This window comes from Salvelinus fontinalis, chromosome 42, assembly GCF_029448725.1.
Source record: "Salvelinus fontinalis isolate EN_2023a chromosome 42, ASM2944872v1, whole genome shotgun sequence".
In the NCBI taxonomy this organism is placed as follows: domain Eukaryota; kingdom Metazoa; phylum Chordata; class Actinopteri; order Salmoniformes; family Salmonidae; genus Salvelinus; species Salvelinus fontinalis.
The window spans coordinates 18,989,699-19,016,740 of NC_074706.1; the positions used below are offsets into that span (position 1 = coordinate 18,989,699).

Genomic DNA, 27,042 nt, shown 5'->3' on the forward strand with positions numbered 1-27,042 from the left:
AGACTTTAAATGTAACACACCGGCTCTTACACACAGGGTCTGACCACAGATCAGACCCAGAGGGGCGGGGGAGACTGGGCTGTCCTCCTGCTCCTGGCTCAGATTACTTACCGGTATTTCATCAGAGCCAGAGGAAGGTTAATTCCCTTGGAGATGGTGACGTGCTAGACACTGGGGTTGATGATCTCTCTTGTTCTTATGATATAGAGATGGACCCTGGCAACATATCCTTGGGTTTAGAGACACAGCCTGATCTGTCTAGAGAAGACTGGAACCGGTACAGTAGTTGTGTATACTCTGAAGGGTGTCTAGATGAGAAAGGGGAGGTTATAGTGGTAGATGAGGTGACTGTGAAAGTGGAGGGCGATGCTCCTTCCGCACAGAATGCAGATAGTCACCTAGGAGATGGACACTCACAGAGCAGAGATTTCTTAGATTACAGGGGAAGCTTAGAGACAAATCTAAACGTCACAACCAATTCTCCTTTACACGCGTTCAAGGATCGCGACCCAGTGTCCACGTCGATGGGGCCTTCTGAGTCACACCATTTCGATCAGGTATTGAACTCAAACAACTGGGCTAGAGCCCAGGTTCAGGGAAGAGGAGCCACATCAGGCAATGGTAAAGAGAAACGGTTCTTCTGCATGTTCTGTAACAAAGGCTTCAGGTGCCTCCAGAAGGTGGAGATCCACCAGAGGGTCCACACAGGGGAGAACCCCTTCAGTTGTACCCACTGTGAGAAGAGGTTCTCCCGCCAGGACCACCTGAAGAGGCACCAGATGGTCCACACAGGGGAGAAACCCTACAGCTGCCCTCAGTGTGAGAAGAGGTTCTCCCGCCAAGACCAGCTGAAGATGCACCTGAAGGTCCACACGGGAGAGAGACCGTTCTCCTGTACACACTGTGGGAAGAGGTTTTCAGAGAGGAGCTACCTCAGGACACACCAGCAGAAAATGCACACGGCCCTTGTATAGTGACATGTAATCAGGATGAAAGTAAGGTGGTCCTGGTGGCGTCCCGGCAAATTAAATAGTGGGGGTACGCCGTACCAGTAAAACATGAGCCTATCACAATAATGAAAGCAAAATGTCAAGAAAACTGTAGGCTATTACACCATTATTTCATTAGGCTACCCCATATCTGAGGCATGAACAATTTGCGAATGGACTTGAAAACGAGTGGTATAACTTCAACTCCAAAATGCGACATGGTTCGACGAGAACACTGACATTTTTCCAAGGCAGTGATGAATGGCTGACACAGAGACACACAGCAGTGGATGTATAAATTCCGGCGTAATGAAAAATAGCCAAAATGTCATTAGACTTTGTGGTGTTTTGTGTGACAGACGTCACTTTCCATTTCCATGTTTGGAGGCAGGAAATAGTGTGCATTCACAAATGATTCATACCCCTTGACTTATTCCACATTCTGTCGTGTTACAGCCTGAATTCAAAATGTATTCAATATTTTTTTCTCTCACCTATCTAAACATGTTTTTAGAAATGATAGCAAATTTCTTAAATTAAATACAGTTATCTAATTTACATATGCATTCACAATCCTGAGTCAATACATGTTGGAATCACCTTTGACAGTGTTTACAGCTGTGATGTCTTTCTGGCTAAGTCTCTTAATAGCATTGCACACTTGGATTGTCCAATATTTGCACATGATTTTTTCAGATCTTCAAGCTCTGTCAAGTTGGCTGTTGATCATTGCTAGACAGCCATTTAAGTCTTGCCATAGATTTTTAAGCTGAGTCAAAACATTTAACGTCGTCTTGGTAGGCAACTCCAGTGTATATTTGGCCTTGTGTTTTAGGTTATTGTCCTGCTGAAAGGTGAATTAATTTCCCAGTGTCTGGTGGAAAGCAGTCTGAACCAGGTTTTCCTCTACGGTTGTGCCTGTGCTTAACTCCATTCCGTTTCCTTTTTATCCTGAAAACCCCCACATTCCTTAACGATTACAAGCATACCCATAACATGATGCAGCCCCCACCATGCTTGAAAATATGGAGAGTGGTACTCAGTAATGTGTTGAATTGGATTTGCCCCAAACATACACTTTTTGCCCTGAATACAGTGTTATTGCTTTGCCACATTTTTTTGACAGTATTACTTTAGTGCCTTGTTGCAAACGGGATGCATGTATTGGAATATTGTTATTCTGTAGAGGCTTACTTATTTGAACTCTGTCAATTAGGTTAGTATTGTGGAGTAACTTTAATTTTCTTGAGCCATCCTCAGTTTTCTCCACACAGCCATTAAACTCTGTAACTATTTTTAAGTCACTACTGACCTCATGGTGAAATCCCTGAGCGGTTTCCTTCCTCTCCGGCAACTGAGTTAGGAAGGACTTTGTCTTTGTTGTGACTGGATGTTTATACACCATCCAAAGTGTAATAACTTCACCATGCTCAAAGAGATATGTCATGTCTGCTTTAAAAATATATATATTGAAATAGCTATAGGTGGCCTTCTGTGCAAGGCATTGGAAAACCTCCCTGGTCTTTGTGTTTGAAATTCACTGTTCGACTGATGGACCTTACAGATAATTGCATGTGTGGGGTACAGAGATGAAGTCATGAAAAAATCATGTTAAACATTATTGCTGAACTTATTTAGACTTGCCATAACAAAGGGGTTGAATACTTAATGACTAAAACATTTCAGCTTTTCATTTTTAATTCATTAGCAAAAAATTCCACTTTGACATTATGGGGTATTGTGTGTAGGCCAGTGACAAAGAAATTAATCATTTAATGTATTTTAAGTTCAAGCTAACACAAAATGTGGAAAAAGTCCAGGGGTGTGAATACTTTCTGAAGGCAATCCTGACCCTGGACCCTAGATAAGATAGACTGGGCTAACACAGCAAACCTTTTTGGCCAATAATATGCCGTTTTTAAATGTTTTTTGTTTGCTTTATAATCGTGAGAGATATTAGTTATACATAGATAGCTAACAAGGTTAGCAGTCTTTTCTCAAAATTAACCTCATTGAACTTCTACATCTGCATTGCTTGCTGTTTGGGGTTTTAGGCTGGGTTTCTGTATAGCACTTTGACATCTGCTTATGTAAAAAGGGCTTTATAAATGCATTTATAAATACCAGGCCTTTGGCATGGTGCAGGAGCAGATAGGGTCAAAGTAGTGGAATGGGGTAGTGGGCTAATGAGTGTAGGGTTAGGTGGAAGGGTGTTTATTTACTTTTAAATATATATTTGTCTTCCAATTTTTTTTTAATTATCACAAAGTATAATGGATTTATATTATAGTCCATTTGGGGGAGGTAATGCAACATATTGGATGCCAACCGCCGTTAAACTCCGAAGAAGAAGAAGTACACGGAAGTAAACAGTGATCAAGAAAACGTCAGCGTTTTAGCTAAATGTTTTACTCATTTAATTGCATAGCATCACATACTTATCCCATGTAGTCTTTAATTCGAGACAGGACTTGACTGATAGCTAACGTTACCTAGATAGCATCTAACAATGGCTAACGTGAACAGTATGGTTTTTCACACTCAAATAGCCTCCATCATGGAGGTGCTAGCGAATGCAGCCGTGGCAGAGATCTGTAAAGTAGTAGACGACGACTATGAAGTGTTTCGTTTGGAAATAACTCAAAGCCAGAAAGAAAACAGGGCATTGAGGAGGAAACTACAGCTACTGGAAATGAAAGTGTCACGGGAGCGCACAGAGAAGACTATGCGAGAGCGCGTCCTCGCCAGTCCCAGAAGTGTCAAGATCCTAGACCGATACAGAGTAACGGCAAGAGGTACATTTTTCAGAAAAGCCCTGGCAATATGTGAAAATTATGTTCACGCTTTCATAAAAGCATGACACCTACAAAGGTGCGTTCGTAAATTCACTCTATCTACTCCAATTTCAGCGCACTCTCGTCTGGGTGTGCCAGAGAGAGCAGAATAACTGATGCATTTACGAACGCGCAACACCGGTTAAAAATGACCGGTGTCAGTAAACGTCGGCAAAAAAAGTGATTCTATTGTTGCCTGTTTGTCACCAACGCTCTAGATAAAATGAAAACAGCCTAACCAGCTCTGTTACGGCGAGTAAAATGGTCAGAGTGAGGTGTTCTCTCATGTGTCTGGAAGTAGTTAGCCAACTTTAGCCTGTTAGCTTGGGTGCTTGACTGCCGTTGTTAGGTCAGAACGTTCGAGATGAACCCAGCTCCTCGATCAGAGCGTCCATTGTGTGCTCCGAGAGCGAAACGTTCTGAATTTACGAACACACCCTTGGTACACAAGTAGAGTTTGTGGGCCCTGAACACATATGCAGCCATCGTAAAAAAACGCATCCTGGTGGCTTTTTTCTATGCCGCCATAACCAAATAATGTGTTTTGCATCATATCTCCATAATCTAACATGATATTACAGAAAAGGTGATGTATTCCCACCCCTATGTTTTGTTGGTCAATGACTACAAGGATGCCATGCACAACCTCAAACCTCATTTTGCTATTCCACCATAACCGGACAATGTATTTTCCGTAATATCTGCGGAACCAAACATAACACAGAAAATGTGATCTAAAAATAAAAAAATACACCTACACGGCCAAAAGTTTGTGGACACCTCTTCAAATTAGTTGATTTGCTATTTCAGCCATACCCATTGCTGACAGGTGTATACAATTGAGCACACAACCATGCAATCTCCATAGACAAATATTGGCAGTAGAATGGCCCGTACTGAAGAGCTTTGACTTTCAACGTGGCACAATCATAGGATACCACCTTTTCAATGAGTCAGTTCATTCAATTTCTGCCCTTCTAGAGCTGCCCCGGTCAACTGTAAGTGCTGTTATTGTGAAGTGGAAACATCTAGGAGAAGCAACGGCTCACCCACGAAGTAGTAGGCCACACAAGCTCACAGAACGGGACTGCTGAAGCACATAGAGCGTAAAAATCGTCTGTCCCCGGTTGCAACACTCACTACTGAGTTCAAAACTGCCTCTAGAAGCAATGTCAGCACAATAATTGTTCGTCGGGAACTTCATGAAATGGGTTTCCATGGCTAAGCAGCCGCATGCAAGCCTAAGATCACCATGCGCAATGCCAAGCGTCGGCTGGAGTGGTGTAAAGCTCGCCACCATTGGACTCTGGAACAGTGGAAACGCGTTCCCTGAAGTGCCAGGAGAACGCTACCTGCCCCAAATCCATAGTGCCAACTGTAAAGTTTGGTGGAGGAGGAATAATGGTCTGGGGCTGTTTTTCATGGTTCGGGCTCGGCTTCTTAGTGAAGGGAAATCTTAACGCTACAGCATAGTGACATTCTAGACCAGGCCTGGGCAACTCCAGTCCTCAGGGGCCTGATTGGTGTCACACTTTTCCCCCAACCCTAGAAAACACACCTGATTTAAACTAATTGCATTTTTAACTGACGCTCATGATTAGTTTATTATTAGGTGTGTTAGCTGGGGCTGGGGCAAAAGTGTGACACCAATCAGGCCCCCGAAGACTGGAGTTGCCCAGGCCTGTCTAGATGATTCTGTGCTTCCAACTTTGTGGCCACAGTTTGGGGAATGACCATTCCTGACAATGCCCCCATGCACAAAGCAAGGTCCATACAGAAATGGTTTGTTGAGATCGGTGTGGAAGAACTTGACTGGCCTGCAAAGAGCCCTGTGCGCTTGTCCAGGGTTACAATACAAATGTGTACTGTCGGGGTGCTCAAGGACCAAGGTTGGGAAACTATGCTCCAGACAACAACCTCTCATTGTGCATTTGTCCAACTCGTCCCATTTTGGAGGTCTGAGCAGAACAGCCTCGAAACAAATATCCAGCTATAATACAACAGCAATGTCAAATCTGTTCTGTTGTATGGTTTGGAATGTTCCCATGTTGTCAAGAACTTGAGACGGATGTAGTCTTTCAGCAGTGGTTGTCTCAAGAATCGGCCGAATGAAATACAACAGTACGGTTATACAAGAAGACCGGTTGACCAAATGTCACAACACATCAAGAGACAATGACTTGCCCACATTCTCAGAATGCCCAGTTTTGACTCAATTTGGGCTAATGTCCCAAAGAGGATGAAGTGGAATGACTATGTGCATCTATTAGAATTAGATTTGTCAGCCTATGTGGACAACTCTCTGGCTAGAGGGTCTCGTACACTCTGATCTGCGAAGACCCTGTTGGTCATCCATGCCATGAATTTAGCCTAAAATGAATATCTGTATAATGGATACGTACTGTATACTCTACCGTACTCTGTCTAAATTGACAACTGGTCTGGCCTAGATGGTCACATGCACTCCAACCTTCAACCCGTTACATCTAAAGGAGGTTCCTTCCATCCCCCCCGCCACATTGCTACTGCTTGCTCTTTGGGTGTCTAGGCCAGGCTGTTGTGAAGCACTCTGACAGTTATTGTTGTGAAAAGGGCTATATAAATGAGTCTGTATTTGTTGATTGATGTCCAGCCCCAAAGCATAATTTGTTGCCGGATTTGCTCCTTTTCTGTTTCGTTCTTCATGGACATCTCAAAATGAACTTGATTGAGGTTATCTTGAACGTTAGTGCGATCATTAAGGAGAATTGTGAAGTGGCCTAAATGGAAATGTTCTCTCCTGAAATATGATTTGAGTGGGTGGTGGCATTTGGGACCGACAAGCACTTGAGATGGATACGTGCCCTTGAAATCCCTGGGCTCAGACAAATCGAAAGGTCCTTCTTGTGTTCCGTGAATTCACACAGGGTCACACAGTATCCGAATTCACAAGCAGGGAGTAAGACGACTGCAGCAGACAACTGTATGGCTCTGTATGACACAGAAATAATATATTGTGTATGTTGTCAGAATCTGCGATTTTCAGTGGCTTTGTTCCCATGGCAGTCCACCATTATATAATAAACTGAACTATTTATGATGTTCTACTGGGCATCATTGTAATCCTTGACCATCAAAACATAGGTGTAGACGTCACCTTTTCTGTGTTAACATTTGGCTCAGAAGATAGGACACAAAATACATTTAGTTATGGCAGAATGAAAAACTGCCGTTTTTGCGATAGCTCCATATTTGAATTAGAGGTCGACCGATTAATTGGAATGGCCGATTTAATTAGGGCCGATTTCAAGTTTTCATAGCAATCGGAAATCTTTTTTTCTTTTTTTTACACCTTTATTTAACTAGGCAAGTCAGTTAAGAACACATTCTTATTTTCAATGACGGCCTAGGAACGGTGGGTTAACTGCCTTGTTCAGGGGCAGAACGATAGATTTTTACCTTGCCAGCTCAGGGATTCAATCTTGCAACCTTACAGTTAACTAGTCCAACGCTCTAACCACCTGCCTCATTGCACTCCACGAGGAGCCTGCCTGTTACGCAAATGCAGTAAGAAGCCAAGGTAAGTTGCTAGCTAGCATTAAACTTATCTTATAAAAAACAATCAATCAATCAATCATAATCACTAGTTAACTACACATGGTTGATGATATTACTAGTTTATCTAGCGTGTCCTGCGTTGCATATAATCGATGCGGTGCGCATTTGCGAAAAAGGACTGTCGTTGCTCCAACGTGTACCTAACCATAAACATCAATGTCTTTCTTAAAATCCATACACAAGTATATATTTTTAAACCTGCATATTTAGTTAATATTGCCTGCTAACATGAATTTCTTTTAACTAGGTAAAGTGTGTCACTTCTTTTGCAACAGAGTCAGGGTATATGCAGCAGTTTGGGCTGCCTGGCTCGTTGTGAACTGTGTGAAGACTATTTCTTCCTAACAAAGACAGCCAACTTCGCCAAACGGGGGATGATTTAACAAAAGCGTATTTGCGAAAAAAGCACAATCGTTGCACGACTGTACCTAACCATAAACATATGCCTTTCTTAAAATCAATACACAGAAGTATACATTTTTAAACCTGCATATTTAGCTAAAAGAAATCCAGGTTAGCAGGCAATATTAACCAGGTGAAATTGTGTCACTTCTCTTGCTTTCATTGCACACAGAGTCAGGGTATATGCAATAGTTTGGGCTGCCTGGCTCGTTGCGAACTAATTTGCCAGAATTTTACGTAATTATGACATAACATTGAAGATTGTACAATGTAACAGCAATATTTAGACTTAGGGATGCCATCCGTTAGATAAAATACGGAACGGTTCCGTATTTCACTGAAATAATAAACGTTTGTTTTCGAAATGATAGTTTCCGGATTCGACCATATTAATGACCAAAGGCTCGTATTTCTGTGTGTTATGTTATAATTAAGTCTATGATTTGATATTTGATAGAGCAGTCTGAGCGGTGGTAGGCAGCAGCAGGCTTGTAAGCATTCATTCAAACAGCACTTTGCTGTGCTTCAAGCATTGAGCTGTTTATGACTTCAAGCCTATCAACTCCAGAGATTAGGCTGGTGTAACCAATGTGAAATGGCTAGCTAGTTAGCGGGGTGCGCGCTAATAGCGTTTCAAACGTCACTCGCTCTGAGACTTGGAGTAGTTGTTCCCCTTGTGGAGCGATGGGTAACGGTGCTTCGAGGGTGGCTGTTGTCGATGTGTTCCTGGTTCGAGCCCAGGTAGGGGCGAGGAGAGGGACGGAAGCTATACTGTTACACTGGCAATACTAAAGTGCCTATAAGAACATCCAATAGTCAAAGGTATATGAAATACAAATGGTATAGAGGGAAATAGTCCTATAAATACCATATTAACAACAACCTAAACCACTTACCTTGGAATATTGACGTCTCATGTTAAAAGGAACCACCAGCTTTCATATGTTCTGAGCATGAAACTTAAACGTTAGCTTTTTTACATGGCACATATTGCACTTTTACTTTCTTCTCCAACACTTTGATTTTGCATTATTTAAACCAAATTGAACATGTTTCATTATTTATTTGAGGCTAAATAGATTTTTTATTGATGTATTATATTAAGTTAAAACAAGTGTTCATTCAGTATTGTTGTAATTGTCATTATTACAAACACAAAAAAACATTTAAAAATCAGCCGATTAATCGGTATCGGCTTTTTTTGGTCCTCCAATAATCGGTATCGGCGTTGAAAAATTATAATTGGTCGACCTCTAATCTGAACATATTCAGGGTCCCAAAGTGTACCAAGTTACATGCTTTTATGAAAAGGTGAACATATCACCTAAAGTTTGGCACATATTGACTGGACTACATGGCAGAGCCTGTGGGGCCTATAGCCCTGTTCTCTTCTGAGCATGTGTAACTTTAGATGTGTTAATGATATGGTTAACCAGAATTGCATCTTGGTCAGTTTTTGGATAGTATGCAATAATTCCCTTAATTACTTAACTATCTTGCGCAAAGACACAATATTATATTCTAACTAAATTCATGTTTAATGCATGTTCTATTATTTCCTCAATGAAAACAATATGATGCATGAAACATAATATCGATCTATAAATAGTATATCAATAAGTTATGCTAAGTGTTACCTTACATCCTTGCCAATTGTAGACAGTGTACAGTAGTGTTGAGCATTGACAGTAGCTAACCTAACCACCTCTTTTCCTCCAATCACTCTCTCAGGTGAAGGACATCTCTCTGGAGGCCACAGGAGCTTTGTGAAGCCAGCGGGATACAATACATGGAGAGATGACCAACCAATCACTGTTGATGAGGGGAGTGGAACCTCAACCCAGCATGTTATTGTGATAGAGGTTAGTGTCATAGTGTTACATCAAATTTACAGTACATCAAATGTGGCCAGTTTATTTTAGAAAGGCTCCCTTCGGCTATTCACTTGCCATAGTGGAGCTTGTGAGACTTCCCCACGACATTGTTATACAATACAACTCATGTACCGGTAATAACCTCTTCTCTTCTTGTGTCAGTCTGCAGATGCAGAGGCTGCAGGTCCTGGGGTCAAGCAGGAGAGGTCTGAAGGACAGGAGGACACAGGTCACTGCAGAGACATCCAGACTGGATCGCCCCCTGAAGCCACGGAGGACCTCTCTGCCGCCACGCCCCAGCCCAGGATCCAACGCAGCATCATGGAGGTCAGTGGAACGCCGAACGCCATCCTCAAGTCCGAGACAGACAACGAGACTTTAACTGTAACACACAGCCTCTTACACACAGGATCTGACCACAGATCAGACCCAGAGAGACTTTGTCTGGGGAGACTGGGCTGTTCTCCTGCTCCTGACTCAGAGTATTTACCAGTATTTCACCAGAGCCAGAAGACTGTTCATTCCTGTGGAGATGTTGATACGTTAGACACCGGAGGTGATGATCCATCTTGTTCTTACGCTACAGAGATGGACCCTGGCAACATATCCTTGGGTTTAGAGAGACAGACTGATCTGTCTAGAGGGGACTGGAACCAGTACAGTAGTAGTGTATACTCTGAAGGGTGCCTAGATAAGAAAGGGGAGGGTCTGGTTGTAGATGACATGACTGTGAAAGTTGAGAGTGATGCTCTTCTGATATGGAATGCAGACGAGACTCACTTAAGAGAAGGACACTCTCAGGGCATCAGTAGTGACTTCTTAGACTACAGGGAAAGCTTAGAGACAAATCTAAATGTCCCAACCCACTCTTCTTTACTCGTGTTCAGGGATCGCGACCCAGTGTCCACGTCGATGGGGCCTTCCAATTCACACAGCCACATCCTTTTAGATCAGGAATTGAACTCAAACGACAGGGCTACAGACCAGACTGAGGGAGGGGATGCAACATCAGGCAATAGTAAAGAGAAACGGTTCCTCTGCATGTTCTGTAACAAAAGCTTCAGCTGCTCCCAGAATGTGGAGATCCACCAGAGGGTCCACACAGGGGAGAAACCCTTCAGCTGTACCCAGTGTCACATGCGCTTCACCCAGGCTGGCACCCTGAAGAGGCACCAGAGGGTCCACACAGGGGAGAAACCATTCAGCTGTACCCAGTGTCACATGTGCTTCACCCAGGCTGGTCATCTAAAGAGGCACCAGAGGGTCCACACGGGAGAGAAGCCGTTCGCCTGTACGCACTGCAGGAAGAGGTTCTCTGAGAAGAGATGCCTCAGGATACACCAGCAGAAAAACCACTCCACTCTATAACATAGAAACTGTTGGATTTGGGGTTAAACTTGGAACATTGTTATAATCAGAAGTATAGGAACATTAGTTACAAAAGAGACATGAGGGGTGCCATAATGAAGTTTGGGAGGGGCTGAGTGCAGGGAAAACAATCGCATGTGACAGTACTGATAAGGGGAGAAACCGTTGAAGGCTCATATCACTTAGTTCCCTGCTTAGCAAGAATGATGCAATGTTTAGCGATAAGGAGGAGACTCCAGCCAAAGCGGAGTACCACCACGGGGGAAGCCATGACTGTGTCGGAATTACAGCTGTATCGACCCTTTGGGAAGAATTAAACTTGGTTAAGCTTCTCTAGTGTCCGTGAGTTATTTACTCAGAATTAGAACATAACAAAAGTAACCATTCCACTCGATAGCTTCTGACGTTTAGATCAGACCCTGCATTCAAGGTAGACTCTGCGAGATGACATAGATGCACAAAGTAAACAGCAGCAGTGGGTCAATTTCCACAACAACTAAAGAGTGTTGAAGTGCAAGGCTCAGACATTGTAGGATATATAAGCCTAAAAAGTATATTGCATAGTGTTTGTACTGTGTAGGCCAGTGTTTACCAACTCCAGTCCCCCAACAGTACACATTTACATTGTAGCCCCGGACAAGCACACCTCATTCAACTCAGAGGGCTTGATGATTAGTTGACCAGTTGAATCAGGTGTGCTTGTCCAGGGCTACAATAAAAATGTGTACTGTTGGTGGTACTTGAGGACTGGAGTTGGGAAACACTGGTGTAGGCTATATGATGTTCACACATGCCTAGTACATTACTTCCATTCAACCTGTTTTTTTCCCCCAAGACACTATCAAGTTCATGCAGATGTTTAATTGAGACGTGTATGTGTGGTTTTCAGATGGTGTATTTCAAACTTGTTTATGTTCAATAAACACCTACATGGGACTTTTCATTCTAAGACTTTCATTGAGACTCTCTTTAATATACATCACATCTGATCGCACCCTTTTCTGCATAAAAATGACAGCTCTTTGGAACAAATATACACTTACTAAATATACCTAGACACTAACAAACACCTACTGTACATGTCAAAATAGTTTAGTCAGATGTTGTCTGACTTGACTTATCATAGCTGACTCATATTTACCCACAACATCATATTTATGTCCACCATGATGGGTTTAACAACAATGAAGTCACAATGTAAATACAGTATAGGACTCAAACATAGTGAGGATGGGTAAACACTCCCAAAAAAATGAAAGTATGTTTATCAGTGTGCGTGTCAGAGGGAGTGTGTCTGTGTAATCTGCATTACCTCTCTTCCAGGAGGAGGAGGATCCAGAGGTGCTGCTGGTGAAGGAGGAGGGGTGTGAGGAGGGTCTGGGGAACCCTGAGGTGACCATGGTCGTGGAGGACAACCAGACTACTCCACCTCCTGAACCCACAGAGGAACCAGCTGAGCAGCACAGGACCACACACAGTCTCACTGAGGTGAGCCCACTGTGAACTACTGTCTGAATGGTATTAGGTCAGGGCCTGTATCCACAAAGTCTCTCAGAGTAGGATTGCTGATCTATGATCAGTTTTGCCTTTTAGATCACAATGAATAAGATTATATGGAAAGATCCTAGATCAGTACTCCTATTCTGAGACTCTTTGTGCATACGGGCCCAAGTCCCGATGAATTTTGTCTTAAGTGTGGGACCATGTCTTTGAGTTATCAAACCATTAAAGAGTGTCAAGTAATCAAATCAACTAACATGTTTGCATAGTTCTCATAGCAATCCCTCATTGCCTTATCAGAAGATGCTCCATAGCAGGGTGCTCATATCAGATTTCTTGATCCAACATCCTCTCACTCTGTATCTCTTACAGTCAGTAGACATGGAGGATGGGAAGCCTGATCTGCTGCTGGTCAAAGAGGAGACGATAGAAGATGGACCAGAGAGTATTGATCTGCTGAGTGGACTAAAGATGGGGGAGCAAGGTAAGGGAGAAATGCATACAGTAATAGATCTTCAATGGGAATAGTGATGCACCTGGCTATCTGTTCTTCATTCATAAAATGAAATCAACACAACTTATGTTTACATACAATGTATGAACTTGACCTGGTAATTGACCAAAAAAAAAACATGTAGAATTCTGACAAAAGCCCATTTTATAACCTCCGTTAGGTGGTTGGCTGGAGGCTAACAGAGACTGGGCGGCCATCTTGGATTCCCAGACCCAGGCGGGTCCAGCCAAGAATCCAGGGGACAACATCACTGAGCAGGCCAGGACCAGAGGCGACATAGTGAAGGTCAGTGGATGGGACAGTGTCCTCAACTCTGGGCTGGGGAACAACACTGTTAACCACAACCAGAAACAGACTGTCGAACACAAAACAACAACCAAACTTGGTCTCCATGACAACAGACTGGCTGAGACCAGGGCGAGGCGTAGATTTGGTCTGCGAGGACGTGTCCTTATTCGGCTGGAGAGAACAGACACAGAGTTGGTTAGCGATGCTCCCTCCTGCTCCTATAGTTGTGATTCAGAGAGACTGATGGCGCTTCAGGTTAACCCCCTAACAGGCCTTCAGCCTGCCTTCTATAGGATCTATCAACTGGAACATGGACCCTGTGACAACACAGACACTCCCTGGCCTTCGTCCTCCTCACACTCTCCTAATGTTAAACAATGCCAGTGCCTCAATACTAAATGGCTACACAAGCCCATTCACAAATGACAGTAGTAATAGTAACGCTATCAGTAGATCCGGTGGCAAAGACAAGCGCTTCCCATGTTCATTCTGTGTGAAAGCCTGGATATCCACCAAAGGATGCACACGAGGGAGAAATCGTTAGGCTGCCACTTGTGCCGGGCCAGTTTCTCCCACTCCTCCAACCTGAAGTGGTACCAGAGGGTCCACACAAGGGAGAAAATTGACAGCTGCCCCCAGTGTGAGAAGAGGTTCTCCCGACAGCACCAGCTGAAGATGCACCTAAAGGTCCACACTGGAAAAATGCTGTTCCCCAGTACACACTGTGGGAAGAGGTTCTCAGAGAGGAGCTACCTCAGGATACAGCAGCAGAAAATGCACACGACCCATGTATAGAGTATAGTGACATGTAGTGTAGAACTAGTTAGTTTGTAGTTAATTCTATTGGTTTGGGATTTAGTAGATTACTGGATGAGATGAACTGAGGAAATAATGAGTATGATGAGGCAGAGTAGAGGATATGGTTAGTGTCCTAAAATGCTTCACTAATGAAGTGTCATGTTTACGTAATGAAACGTCCCTTTTTCAGGACCCTGTCTTTCAAAGATCATTCGTAAAAAATCTTCACAGATCTTCATTGTAAAGGGTTTAAACACTTTCGCATGCTTGTTAAATGAACCATAAACAATTAATGAACATGCACCTGTGGAACGGTCGTTAACTAACAGCTTACAGACTGTAGGCAATTAAGTTCATAGTTGTGAAAAATGTGCAATGTCTGTACTGTGAGATGCCTAAGATAGCGCTACAGGGAGACAGGACGGACAGCTGATCGCCCTCGCAGTGGCAGACCACGTTTAAAAACACCTGCTCAGGATCGGTACATCTGAACATCACACCTGCGGGACAGGTACAGGATGGCAACAACAACTGCCTGAGTTACACCAGGAAGGCACAAACCCTCCATCAGTGCTCAGACTGTCTGCAATAGGCTGAGACTGAGAGAGGCTGGACTGAGGGCTTGTATGCCTGTTGTAAGGCAGGTCCTCTCCAGACATGACCGGCAACAACGTCAGCTATGGGCACAAACCCACCATCGATAGACCAGACAGGACTGGCAAAAAGTGCTCTTCACTGACGAGTCGCAGTTTTGTCTCACCAGGGGTGATGGTCGGATTTGCGTTTATCGTCGAATGAATGAGCGTTACACCGAGGCCTGTACTCTGGAGCGGGATCTATTTGGAGGTGGAGGGTCCGTCATGGTCTGGGGCGGTGTGTCACAGCATCATCGGACTGAGCTTGCTGTCGGTTCTCAATCCCATTGAACGTCTGGGACCTGTTGGATCGGTGGGTGAGGGCTAGTGCCATTCCCCCCCAGAAATGTCCGGGAAATTGCAGGTGCCTTGGTGGAAGTGTAGGGTAACATCTCACAGCAAGAACTGGCAAATCTGGTGCAGTCCATGAGGAGGAGATGCACTGCAGTACTTAATGCAGCTGGTGGCCACACCAGATACTGACTTACATTTGATTTGGAACCCCCTTTATTCAGGGACACATTATTCCATTTCTGTTAGTCACATGTCTGTGGAACTTGTCAGTTTTACTTGTCACCGGATTGTAAAGCCCTTTTGTTTTAATGTGTTATTTTTGTATCATTCCAATGGCTCTATATTGTTAGGTACTTGATTCACATTGTTAGAGATGGGCTTGATTGTGGTTAACATTTTAGAATGTCATGTTTCTGTGTGTACAGCAAAGAGTTTCTTAGATAAACCTTTATGCTCTTCTGTTCAATTTGTGTTTACAGTCTGTAGTCCATGAAGACCTGCTGATATCCGGTGTTACTGGTGGGAGAAACTGGGCAGGTGAGGTGGCTGGTCACAAACCATGGCCCCGGATCCGAACCATGGATCAGGAGCCGTCACTCTTCCTTCCTGAATCGGAACCAGAACCCAACAACGAGGGACAGAGACTCCACCACACAGAACACAACCAGTGGACAAGTGGACTGAACAACCTCAGTTCTGGTGGTCATCAGAGTGACAGAGACTCCAAACAGGGATCCAGTCTGCAGCACAGGCCCTTCTCTTCACAGTCTCAGTGTAGGGATGAAGCAGGGCCTGGGGCTAATAGAGATAGACCCTCCTGTTCCTATGATACAAACACTGCAGTATCGATGATGAACAGAGCAGGTCACCCTGGGCTTCAGCCTTCACAGATAGTGGTGGGAGACCCCCCTGGTGGTAGTCTGTCTTCTCCTTCAGGGTCTCATCTAATGCCTGGTGGGGTCTGGGTTCATAGAAGGCCTAGGCCTGAATCTGGGTCTAGTCTTCCTCCAGGTTACCCCACAAATACAGACAGGGTCAGGATGAGCGTTCACCACGAGACGTACCTAGCCTATAACACAGCACACAATCCCAACAACACCCAAACAATGGCTAGAGGTCAAGGAGGGAGCTCAAACACTAACCCCCTGAGGGTGGTGGCTCCTGCTTCTACCTCCTCTGGTGTCATTGGGTCACAACATGGGAGGCCGAGCATTAGGACGGACGCCGACAAGCCGTATGCCTGCCCCACGTGTGGGAAGCTCTTTGCGAAGACTAAATATATGAAGCAGCACCAGACCGTTCACACCAAGGAGAGGCCCTTCAAGTGCAAACTATGTTACAAGAGCTTCTCCTTCTTGAGTTACCTCATCAGACATAGGCGTGTCCACAACAGGGAGAAATCGTAGCTATTCTTTAGCTGAAACATTATAGTTATCATTAAGTGTACTGGGGTCAAAGTTTTTGGGGGATTACTGGGTCCTTTAGTTGATCATCTGGGGATGCTCACATGATACAGGCTTGTTGTTTGGTGTGCTGGCATAGCCAAAAAACACTGACATTAGCAAAAAACTAAGTTGTTTTCATGAATTTTTACAATACCCTACATTTTTTGGACTTCGTACCTGTGGAACCTAGTGGAAACCCTTTAAAGCTCGGTCCTTGCCCTCCGGGGTCCTTGCTATACGGAATCCTTGGGATGTTTGCCTTTTGTTCTATTCATAACAAATGAGTTATAACACCTTTAACACATTATTTGGCATAGTCAGGTTGTACCTGTTCCTTTTGTACTGAAAAGGTGATAACATCTGATAATAAATGAGAAATCATTTCCTTTTTATAAAGTTTACAAATTATTTGCTTGTTTATCATTTAGAATTTAACATGACTTTAGTTTCATTGGCTTCCTTCGGGAGGGGGGGGGGGGATTCCTGAAAACTTCGTTTTTTGCTCATTTAAGTTTGGGGGTTAAGATACATTGTAGAAATAGGGGTTTAGCCATAATTATGACTTTGTGGCTGTGGAAACTAGTGACGACCGCTTTAATGACACTGATCATGAATAGGAGGTTTGATGTGTTGTGTGGGCATTGGGATGGGTGGAAGAAGTGGGCCCTAAAAAGGGTAATTGCGTGTTCAGACTCTGCTACTAGCCTGGTCGTGCTGAGAGAAGGTTAGTCAAAAGGCACGCTCAGACCTGATAACAGCTGTTTAGGGCACTTTATAGGGTGGGGCTGAAAGGGAGTAAGATAGGTTTTCTGTGGGTCCCAGCTCATGTTGTGGTAGGGAGAAATGAGGCAGCAGAGGAGGTAGCGAAAGCAGCTGTGAAGGAGGCGGTGCATAAGGTGGTCCCATTAGAGGGGGATGGAATGTACGAGCATCATAGCAGAGGGGTTGACCCAGGAGTGGCAACGTGAGTGGGAGAGAGAGGAGCGGGGAAGGAAGTTTCTCTATCCAGAATTCTGAGAGGGAGGTCGGGTATCTGGGGTGTGAAAGGAGGGATGGGGTTCTGTTGACAAGGCTGAGGTTGGGTCATTGTGGATTGGGTAGTGGGTTATTGTTAGTGGGGAAACACCCAGATGGGAAGTGTGAGGAATGTGGTGAGGTAGAGGTTGAAGTATGTCCTGTTATATTGCTGGTGGTATGCTGAGGATAGGAGGCCATTTTTCTGTGAGCTGACTGTTGTGTAACTGCATTTTTGCCTGTAACAATTTTGAGCTAGCACTTGGACTTCTGATGTAAAAAAGGCTTTATAAATACATTTGATTGATTGAGCTCAAATAATAGGCAGATCGAAATAACAAGGAAGCTGTTGTCCTTTCTCTATTCCACGGACCTGCACCTACTGGTGTGAGGCTATTAGATATTTAAATGTGTAATTTGCACTCTGACCTGAGAAATGCAGCGATACAGCATCTAGTCTGCCGGAAATGCACAAGAAGAAGGTTTGATGTGTAATGAAGCCGTATCATATTTCAATGAACAGCACATAATACCTTTTCATTTAACCGCACCCTTTGAGCTATGATTCCAACCAATAAGATCCTTTCTCTTCAGTGTAAACAGAAGTGAGGTTGTGACTCATAGGCGCAAGATGGCACAAGCAGGAGGAGGTGTGGATCATAAAGATAGAGGACTCGTCTTTGTATCTGTGCCATTATAGCGTCTAACAGCATGGAAAACGGAGCAAAGCAGAGTTAGGAAATAAAACGTCCAGTTCTGTGTATGTCCCCTCGTCTTATAGGAGAACGTTTGTTGAAGAGGAGCGGAACAAGTTGCCAAATCAGAGTAATCCATTTGAGATTTCCAGACTGGTGGAAAGAGTGATGGTAAAGTGAATTGTGTGTGGATTATGAGAAGTGGACTTGTTCTGATTTCTTGTACTTCAGAGGAACAGAAGGAGCGTGTGTTGTGTTTCACCTGATTTCGAGAAGGTTGCCATGTCATGCGTGGCTATTCGGAGCAGGGCACCCCTCAAGGGGGTAATATCTGTCGTCCACAGGAGGCTGCGGAGGGGATAACAGCTCATAAATGGCTGGAACGGAGCAAATGGAATGGCAAACATGGAAACTGAGTTTGATACCATTCCACTGATGCCGCTCCAGCCATTACCACAAGCCCGTTCTGCCCAATTAAGGTGCCACCAACCTCCTGTGCTGGAGTCTTGTGGGAAATCGATGTTGCAGAAATAAAATGTATCCATGGAGTGATTGATGCACGTCAGATGAATGGAGTTTAAAAATATATTTTAAACGAGTCCATCCGTACCCAAGTACAGTTGGGGTATATGAATTACCATGTCAGAGGGTTTATCCAAAGACCAATGCAGTGTAATCACTGTAGAGGTTATGGACATGTGGAAAGTGTCTGCAGAAGTGAAAATTCGAGATGTCCATTTTGTGGAAGAGATCATCTCATGTGTTGTAAAAGTGAGGAGCACTTGTTGCAATTGTGGTGGGGATCATGAAGCGACATCTTAAGAATGGCCGGCGAGGGTGGTTGAGGTTGAGGTGGCTGAAGTCAGGGCCAACCAGAACATTTCATACGAAACAGCTGTAAAAAGGATTGAGGGATCTAATGGTCCTGAAGAGCCTATGGTGGTGAATAGGCCTTCTCTGCAGGGGTTGCCAGACATTTTACATGTCAAGAAGGTGGACTTTGTGGCCTTTATAACTATGGTGGTTAACGGCACTGCCAAAGTGGAGAGGAAGTCCAGGAAAATAGCCATTGTGGATGTGGCAGAGCAGTTCCTGGGACTGGAAGACTTCTCAGCGGAGGAGATGCATGGAGTATTGTCACGAGCCATACCACCCTCTCAGGCCCTAGAGCCTGAGAGGGGAGATATAAAGCTGAAGGATGGAAGTAGTGAGCTTTGTTTTTGTTAATGTATTATTTTTTTGTTGTGGATTAAGTTAGTTTTCCTACATCACATATGGATCTTATTTTTTTCAACCCCGTCCAGTTGGTGGCAAGAACACACCTTATTGAGGAAAAAACACACAGAAGAAGAAGTAGTAGTAAACGTAAGTGAAGACTCAATGTAGGAAGTGGATGTTTTGTTTGAAACTGATGGCGTTGGATGAAGTGGTGTCCGTGAGAATAGCAAGAATTGGGCTTATTTTGTTTGTGTGTGTCCGGAGCAGACGGAGCGTGCAACTCAAAAAGATATCGGATTGGAATGTGTCGCGTGTGGATCTTCAAAGCAGGGCGCCTATCAAGGGGGTTATCTCTGGGGTGGCACTAGAAGTGAAATCAAAAGATATCACTGAAGAAGTAGATGGAATGGTTGGTGCACGTCGACTGACCTGCATGGTTAATGGATTGAGGAAGCCCACTCCATCCATTCTATTGTTCCTTGAAGAAGAGTCTCCCTTATCACATATTTGGGTTATGTAAGAGCCTTTGTGCCTAAACACATGCAGTGTGATAAATGCAAAATATTTGGATGTAAGTGTACACTATCGGTCAAAAGTTTTAGAACACCTACTCATTCAAGGGTTTTTCTTTATTTTTACTATTTTCTACATTGTAGAATAAACGTGAAGACATCGCCTATGAAATAACACACATGGAATCATGTAGTAACCTGAAAAAAGTGTTACACAAATCAAAATATACACTACCGTTCAAAAGTTTGGGGTCACTTAGAAATGTCCTTGTTTTTGAAAGAAAATCATTTTTTGTCCATTTAAAATAACAAATTTATTAGAATTACAGTGTAGATATTGTTAATGTTGTAAATGACTATTGTAGCTGGAAACGCCAGATTTTTTATGGAATATCTACGTAGGCCTACAGAGGCCAATTATCAGCAACCATCACTCCTGTGTTCCAATGCACGTTCTGTTAGTTAATCCAAGTTTATCATTTTAAAAGGCTAATTGATGATTAGAAAACCCTTTTGCAATTATGTTAGCACAGCTGAAAACTGTTGTCCTGATTTTAAGAAGCAATAAAACTGGCCTTCTTTAGACTAGTTGAGAATCTGGAGCATCAGCATTTGGGGGTTCGATTACAGGCTCAAAATGGCCAGAAACAAAACTTTTCTGAAACTCGTCAGTCTATTCTTGTTCTGAGAAATGAAGGCTATTCCGTGTGAGAAATTGCCAAGAAACTGAAGATCTCGTACAACTGTGTACTACTACCTTCACAGAACAGCCAAACTGGCTATAACCAGAATAGAAAGAGGAGTGGGAGGCCCCGGTGCACAACTGAGCAAGAGGACAAGTACATTAGTGTCTAGTTTGAGAAACAGACACCTCACCAGTCCTCAACTGGCAGCTTCATTAAATAGTACCCGCAAAACACCAGTCTCAACATCAACAGTGAAGAGGCGACTCCAGGATGCTGGCCTTCTAGGCATAATTCCATGTGTTATTTCATAGTTTTAATGTCTTCACTATTATTCTACAATGTAGAAAATAGTAAAAATAAATAACCCTTGAATGAGTAGGTGTTCTAAAACTTTTGACCGGTAGTGTATATAGATGGGATGAGTTTCAAAAAATGATATGCCAGATGGTTAAATGCTGCAATTGTGGTGGGGAACATGCGCCCAAATTCTTGAATTGCCCCGTTAGGGTGAAGGAGACAGAGGTGGCAAAAATAGGGCTGTCAGGGAGAAGGAAGTAACATTTTAGAAACAATGGTAGTTCGAGTAGAGACACTAGTGAATGTTCCTCGCCAACAGAGAGATCCTTACATGATAAACGGTGACTTGCAATGGTTATAAACTGCACAGAGCAAACAGAAAGAAAAATCTAAGAAAATAGTAATCATTGAGTGCGACTCAACGTTTTTTGGAGACTTATAGCAGAGACATTACAAGTAATCCTGTCGATGAGTGTTCCGCTCTCACAGGCCCCTGAGCCTGTGTAGGAATGCGATTTGGACTATGATTGAAGGAGTGGGATGGGTTTTTGATTTATTTCACTTTTTGTATGACGTCGTCGCCCTCCGTCCCATTTGGTGGATGCCAGATACAGCGAGCGGCTCAGAGATATAGAATCAGTCAGGATGTTTCGTATGCAGAGGATATAAGACAGATTGGTGTGACTACAGTGTGGAATGTTGGAGCTTCCATGGCTGCTCCTGTACTACAGTAAGTGGACCTTATGTTGGGGTTGGTGTTTCTGCTGGTCCTGGAATGGTTTCTCAACCTGTTCAGAAATCTTGCGCTCATTAATGTGCTCTGTCAAAGGACATTTTGGTAGTGACAAAAGTTAACCTTACCAATGAAAGCTATGACATCAACACGACTCGGGTTGTGGAAAGCAGAAATGCTTGAAGGTTATTGTGGAAAAGGCAAAATAGTTATTGGGGGTTAACAGATACTGATGAAATGGTTGTAGACATGCTGAATAATCCTACGGGTGGATTGTTTCAGAATGACATACAGTTTAATGGGTTGGGGGCTTGGGAGGGTTAGTAGGGCTTTTTCCCCCCAGTTATTTTTTCTTAGTAGTGCATAATTAGGTAGACCATGATTGATGCACACTCCAGGACAGTAGGTGGCGGCATGCACCTTTAAACCTTTGTTTGCGGACCGCAATGATATCATAGAAGACTAAGACGAACGGAAGTGAACAGTGACCAAGAACTATTTCCACGTTAGCGTTTTTATTGTTAATATTTAGATGTGTATTACCACCCTGGAACGCAATATGACTTAACTGCACAGCATCACATACTTAACCCATGTAGTTTTTTATTCGCGTTGGAGACAGGACTTGGTTGATATGTTATCTAGGTAACGCTAGCTAGCTAGCTGCTAACAATGGCCGGTAACTCTAACGGTATGGTATTTCACACTCAAATAGCCTCCATAATGGAGGTGCTAGCGAATGCAGCCGTGGCCGAGATTTGTAAACTCGTAGACGACGACTATGCAGTGTTTCGTTTGGAAATAACTCAAAGCCAGAAAGAAAACAGGGCATTGCGGAAGAAAGTACTGGAACTGAAGGTGGCACGGGAACGCGCAGAGAGGACAACACGAGAGCGCGTCCTCGCCAGTCGTGTCAAGATCATGGACCGATACAGAGGAATGGCAAGAGGTACATTTTGCAGAAGGCTGCATTCATATATACGGCAGTGCCTTTCGCCCCCTTGCCCTATGCAAATGTATTCAGATGTGTTACCATGAATTTAGTATTGGTCAGTTTTTGGATTGTACGCAATAATTCCACAAATTACTTTGCTATCTTGTGCAAATACACAATATCATATTCTAACCACATTCTTGATTTACTGCATTTCCTATTATTTCCTCAATGAAAACAATATGATGCATGGAACATTATACATTAATCAATAAATTGTATATCAATAAGTTATGAGAAGTGTTACCTTATCCTTGCCAATGGTGTATAATATAGCATTGACAGTAGCTGACGTCAGGGTTTCCCAAACTCAGTCCTTGGGGTGCACGTTTTGGTTTTTGACCTAATACTACACAGCTTATTCAAATTATCAAAGCTTGATGATTAGTTGATTATTTGAATCAGCTGTGTAGTGTTAGGGCAAAACCCAAAATGTGCACCCCTTGGGGTCCTTAGGATGGAGTTTGGGAAACCCAGAGTTAACCTCACCACCTCTTTTCCCGCAATCACTCTCTCAGGTGAAGGACATCTCACTGCAGGCCACAGGAGCTTTGTGAAGCCAGCTGGACACAATTCATGGAGAGTTGACCAACTAATTACTATTGATGAGGGGAGCGGAACCTCAACCCAGCAAGTTATTGTGATAGAGGTTAGTGTCATAGTGATACATAAAAATGTGTTACTTTATAAATTAAATGTGTCTTTTTATTTCAGAAAGGCTGCCCTTAGCTATTCACTTGCTTACATGTACATCCTCATTTATCTGCCATAGGGGAGCTTGTGAGACTTCATTACAACATTTAGAAAATTCTACTCATGTACCGGTAATAACCTCTTCTCTTCTTGTGTCAGTCTGCAGATGGAGAGGCTGCTGGTCATGAGGTCAAGCAGGAGAGGTCTGAAGGAGAGGAGGACCCATGGCACAGCAGAGACATCAAGACTGGAGTAGCTGGAGCACCGCCTGTAGCCACAGAAGACCCCACCACCGCTCCAGCGCAGCCCAGGATCCGACACAGCATCACGGAGATCAGTGGAACGCAGAATGCCGTCCTCAAGTCAGAGACAGACACCAAGACATTAACTGTACACACAGGATCTGACCACAGGTCAGACCCAGAGAGACTGGGGCTGAGGAGACTGGGCTGTCCTCCTGCTCCTGGCTCAGAGTATTTACCAGTATTTCACCAGAGCCAGAGAAGGGTTAATTCCCGTGGAGATGGTAATGCGTTAGACACTGAAGTTGATGATCCGTCTTGTTCTTACGCTACAGAGATGGACCCTGGCAACATATCCTTGGGTTTAGAGACACAGAATGATCTGTCTAGAGGGGACTGGAACCAGTACAGTAGTAGTGTATACACTGATAGTTGCCTAGATAAGAAAGGGGAGGTTATAGTTGTAGATGAGGTGACTGTGAAAGTGGAGAGGGATGTTCCTCCCACATGGAATGCAGATAGTCACCAAGGAGACAGACACTCACAGGGCAGAGATTTCTTAGATTACAGGGAAAGCTTAGAGACAAATCCAAATGTCACGACTCACTCCCCTTTACACGCGCTCAGGGATTGCGACCTAGTGTCCACATCGATGGGGCATTCCGATTCACACCTTTTCGATCAGGTATTGAACTCAAACGACTGGGCTAGAGCCCAGGCTCAGGAAGGGGGAGCAACATCAGGCAATAGTAAAGAGAAACGGTTCCTCTGCATGTTCTGTAACAAAGGCTTCAGCTGCCTCCAGAAGGTGGAGATCCACCAGAGGGTCCACACAGGGGAGAAACCTTACAGCTGTAACCAGTGTGAGAAGAGGTTCTCCCGCCAGGACCACCTGAAAAGGCACCAGATGGTCCACACAGGGGAGAAACCCTACAGCTGTACCCAGTGTCACATGCGCTTTGCCCAGGCTGGTCACCTGAAGATGCACTTGAAGGTCCACACGGGAGAAAGGCATTTTGCTTGTACGCACTGCGGGAAGAGGTTCTCAGAGAGGAGCTACCTCAGGATACACCAGCAGAAAAAACATTCCACTCTATAAAATAGAAAGTAAAATTCCACTTGATAGCTTCTGGCGTTTTGATCAAACCCTGCATTTAAGACAAAGATACATTTTCATCAGAGATTTGGGGTAATGAGAGTAACACATTTCAGTGTTGAATATTCCTGGGTAGGATATTGCATCCAGACGTGTGAGATATATAAAAGTCTGTTTCATATTGTTTGTGCTGTGTAGGCTATATGGTGGTCACAAATTTTCCCAAGACACTTAATGAAAAAATGTATTCCGTTCATCAAGTTCATACTGACTTTTAGTTGAGACACGTGTATGTGTGTTTTTCATATGGTGTATTCAGCTCTTGTTTGTTTAATAAACACAAAATGGGACTTTTCATTCCAAGACTTTCATTGAGACTCTTTAGACCCACACATTAAAAAGCACCTACTGTACAAGTCAAAATACTTTAGCCCGGTTTGTCTGACTTTTGATTTATCATTTCTGACTTGTTTTTACCCACAGCATCATTTATGTCCACCGTGATGGGTTTAACAACAATTTTAAGAAATTCTGTATCTACGGTATAGGACTCAAAGGGTGGAGGTCAGAGACCTGGCAGTGATTGTGGACATGATCGTGGACTACAGGAAAAGGAGGGCTGAGCACGCCCTGTGGCGGATGAATCAGAATTAGTTGGGTAACATAGATCATTAAGATGTCTTATCTGCATAATATGCTTATGTGGTATACTTGTTATTAGAATGTATCCCTTCGGACTCTGGTGTTGGCAGTTGCACTTCTTCCCTCAGCTGGGGCTCAGTCACCTGGGGCCCAGAGAGGGGAGAGTTCAGGCTTGTCTTTCACATGTCCCTGGTGCTATGCAGAATATCAGAAAGGGAAGAGGACAGGAGGGAACATTGTCTTCAAATGTGAATGTGTCTTTACCTATTCTAAACCATGTGAAGGGATGGCGTGATTAGTGGGGAACCAATTACTTGTTTCCACAATGTCTGTGCGCCAGTCACTCCCTCCTTTGGCATTGGGGGATGTGTGTGGTAGTGTCTGGAGTTGACAATTGATTTATGCCATTGGTCGAGTTGGTGTTTTTGTGCTAGGAGTAACAGGAACAAGATAGGAACTTCGTCTTAGGGACCAAACTGAACGATAATTTATAGCGAAGGCTATCTGGCTACGGGACACTCCTTTCTCATTTATGAAGTCACACCTTGTGACCCATTCTATGTATCTGTTGTTTGTCATGTAGGTTGAAAGGGGTGTATCTTGGCTATAAAAGACCTTTGTACTTTTGTCTCGCCACTCTCAACGGATTATTAGAAATGGTGAATCATTGACAAGTCATTGCTATTGCAAAGCTCTCATTATTAAAGATTTAGTTTAAGTATAACTCTGACTTGTGTGATAAGTTTGTCTCTCCTCATTTGATAGTAAAGAAATGAACCACCACAGCCCCCATTCTCATTGACGGGGCTGTAGTGGAGCAGGTTGAGAGCTTCAAATTCCTTGGTGTCCACATCACCAACAAACTATCATGGTCCAAACATACCAAGACAGTCGTGAAGAGGGCACGACAAAGCCTATTCCCCCTCAAGAGACTGAAAAGATTTGGCATGGCTCCTCAGATCCTCAAAAATGTCTACAGCTGCACCATCGAGAGCATCCTAACTGGTTGCATCACCACCTGGTATGGCAACTGCTCGGCCTCTGACCGCAAGGCTCTACAGAGTGGATTGCGTACAGCCCAGTACATCACTGGGGCCAAGCTTCCTGCCATGAAAGACCCCTATACCAGGCGGTGTCAGAGGAAGGCCCTAAAAATGGTCAAAGACTCCAGCCACCCTAGTCATAGACTGTTCTCTCTGCTGCCGCACAGCAAGCAGTACCGGAGTGCCAAGTCTAGATCCAAAAGGCTTCTTAACAGTTTCTACCACCAAGCCATAAGCCTGCTGAACAGCTAATCAAATGGATACCCAGACTATTTGCATTGACCCCCCCCCCCCAAACACACACTTTTTTTTACACTGCTGCTACTCGCTGTTTATTATTTATGCATAGTCACTTCGCCCCTACCTACATATTACCTCAACTAACCTGTACCCCCGCACGTTGACTCGGTACCGGTACATAACCTCGTTATTTTGTTGCTCTTTTATTTTATTTAGAAAATATTTAGCTTAACTGTATTGTTGGTTAAGGGCTTGTAAGTAAGCAAGAAATACAATTTGATTTGAAACAAGGTGGGGATGGGAAACACTGTTTTACATTATAGTCCTTTGGCAGACACTCTTATCCAGAGTGATTTACAGTAGTGAGTGCATACATTTTCATACCTTTTTCGTACTGGT

The 27,042-nt window shown here is 43.7% G+C and overlaps 2 protein-coding genes and 1 pseudogene across 2 annotated transcripts; all 3 read left to right on the forward strand.

The window, feature by feature from the left end:
- LOC129841411 (uncharacterized) overlaps positions 1 to 14,161 on the forward strand; it is a 38,573-nt pseudogene extending 24,412 nt beyond the window's left edge.
- On the forward strand, positions 980 to 12,005 carry LOC129841414 (zinc finger protein 354A-like). Its single transcript, XM_055909676.1, has 3 exons — positions 980 to 3,784; positions 9,554 to 9,684; positions 9,859 to 12,005. Exons 1-3 carry the CDS (start codon positions 3,499 to 3,501, stop codon positions 11,062 to 11,064), a joined length of 1,623 nt encoding a protein of 540 aa, XP_055765651.1. The 5' UTR covers positions 980 to 3,498; the 3' UTR covers positions 11,065 to 12,005.
- Positions 14,162 to 22,062: 7,901 nt separating the features above from the next.
- Positions 22,063 to 26,084, forward strand: LOC129841415 (zinc finger and SCAN domain-containing protein 12-like). The gene is made up of 3 exons (XM_055909677.1): positions 22,063 to 22,642; positions 23,206 to 23,336; positions 23,540 to 26,084. The coding sequence occupies exons 1-3, from the start codon at positions 22,366 to 22,368 to the stop codon at positions 24,719 to 24,721; spliced, it is 1,590 nt and encodes a 529-aa protein (XP_055765652.1). The 5' UTR covers positions 22,063 to 22,365; the 3' UTR covers positions 24,722 to 26,084.
- The last annotated feature ends 958 nt before the right edge of the window (positions 26,085 to 27,042 follow it).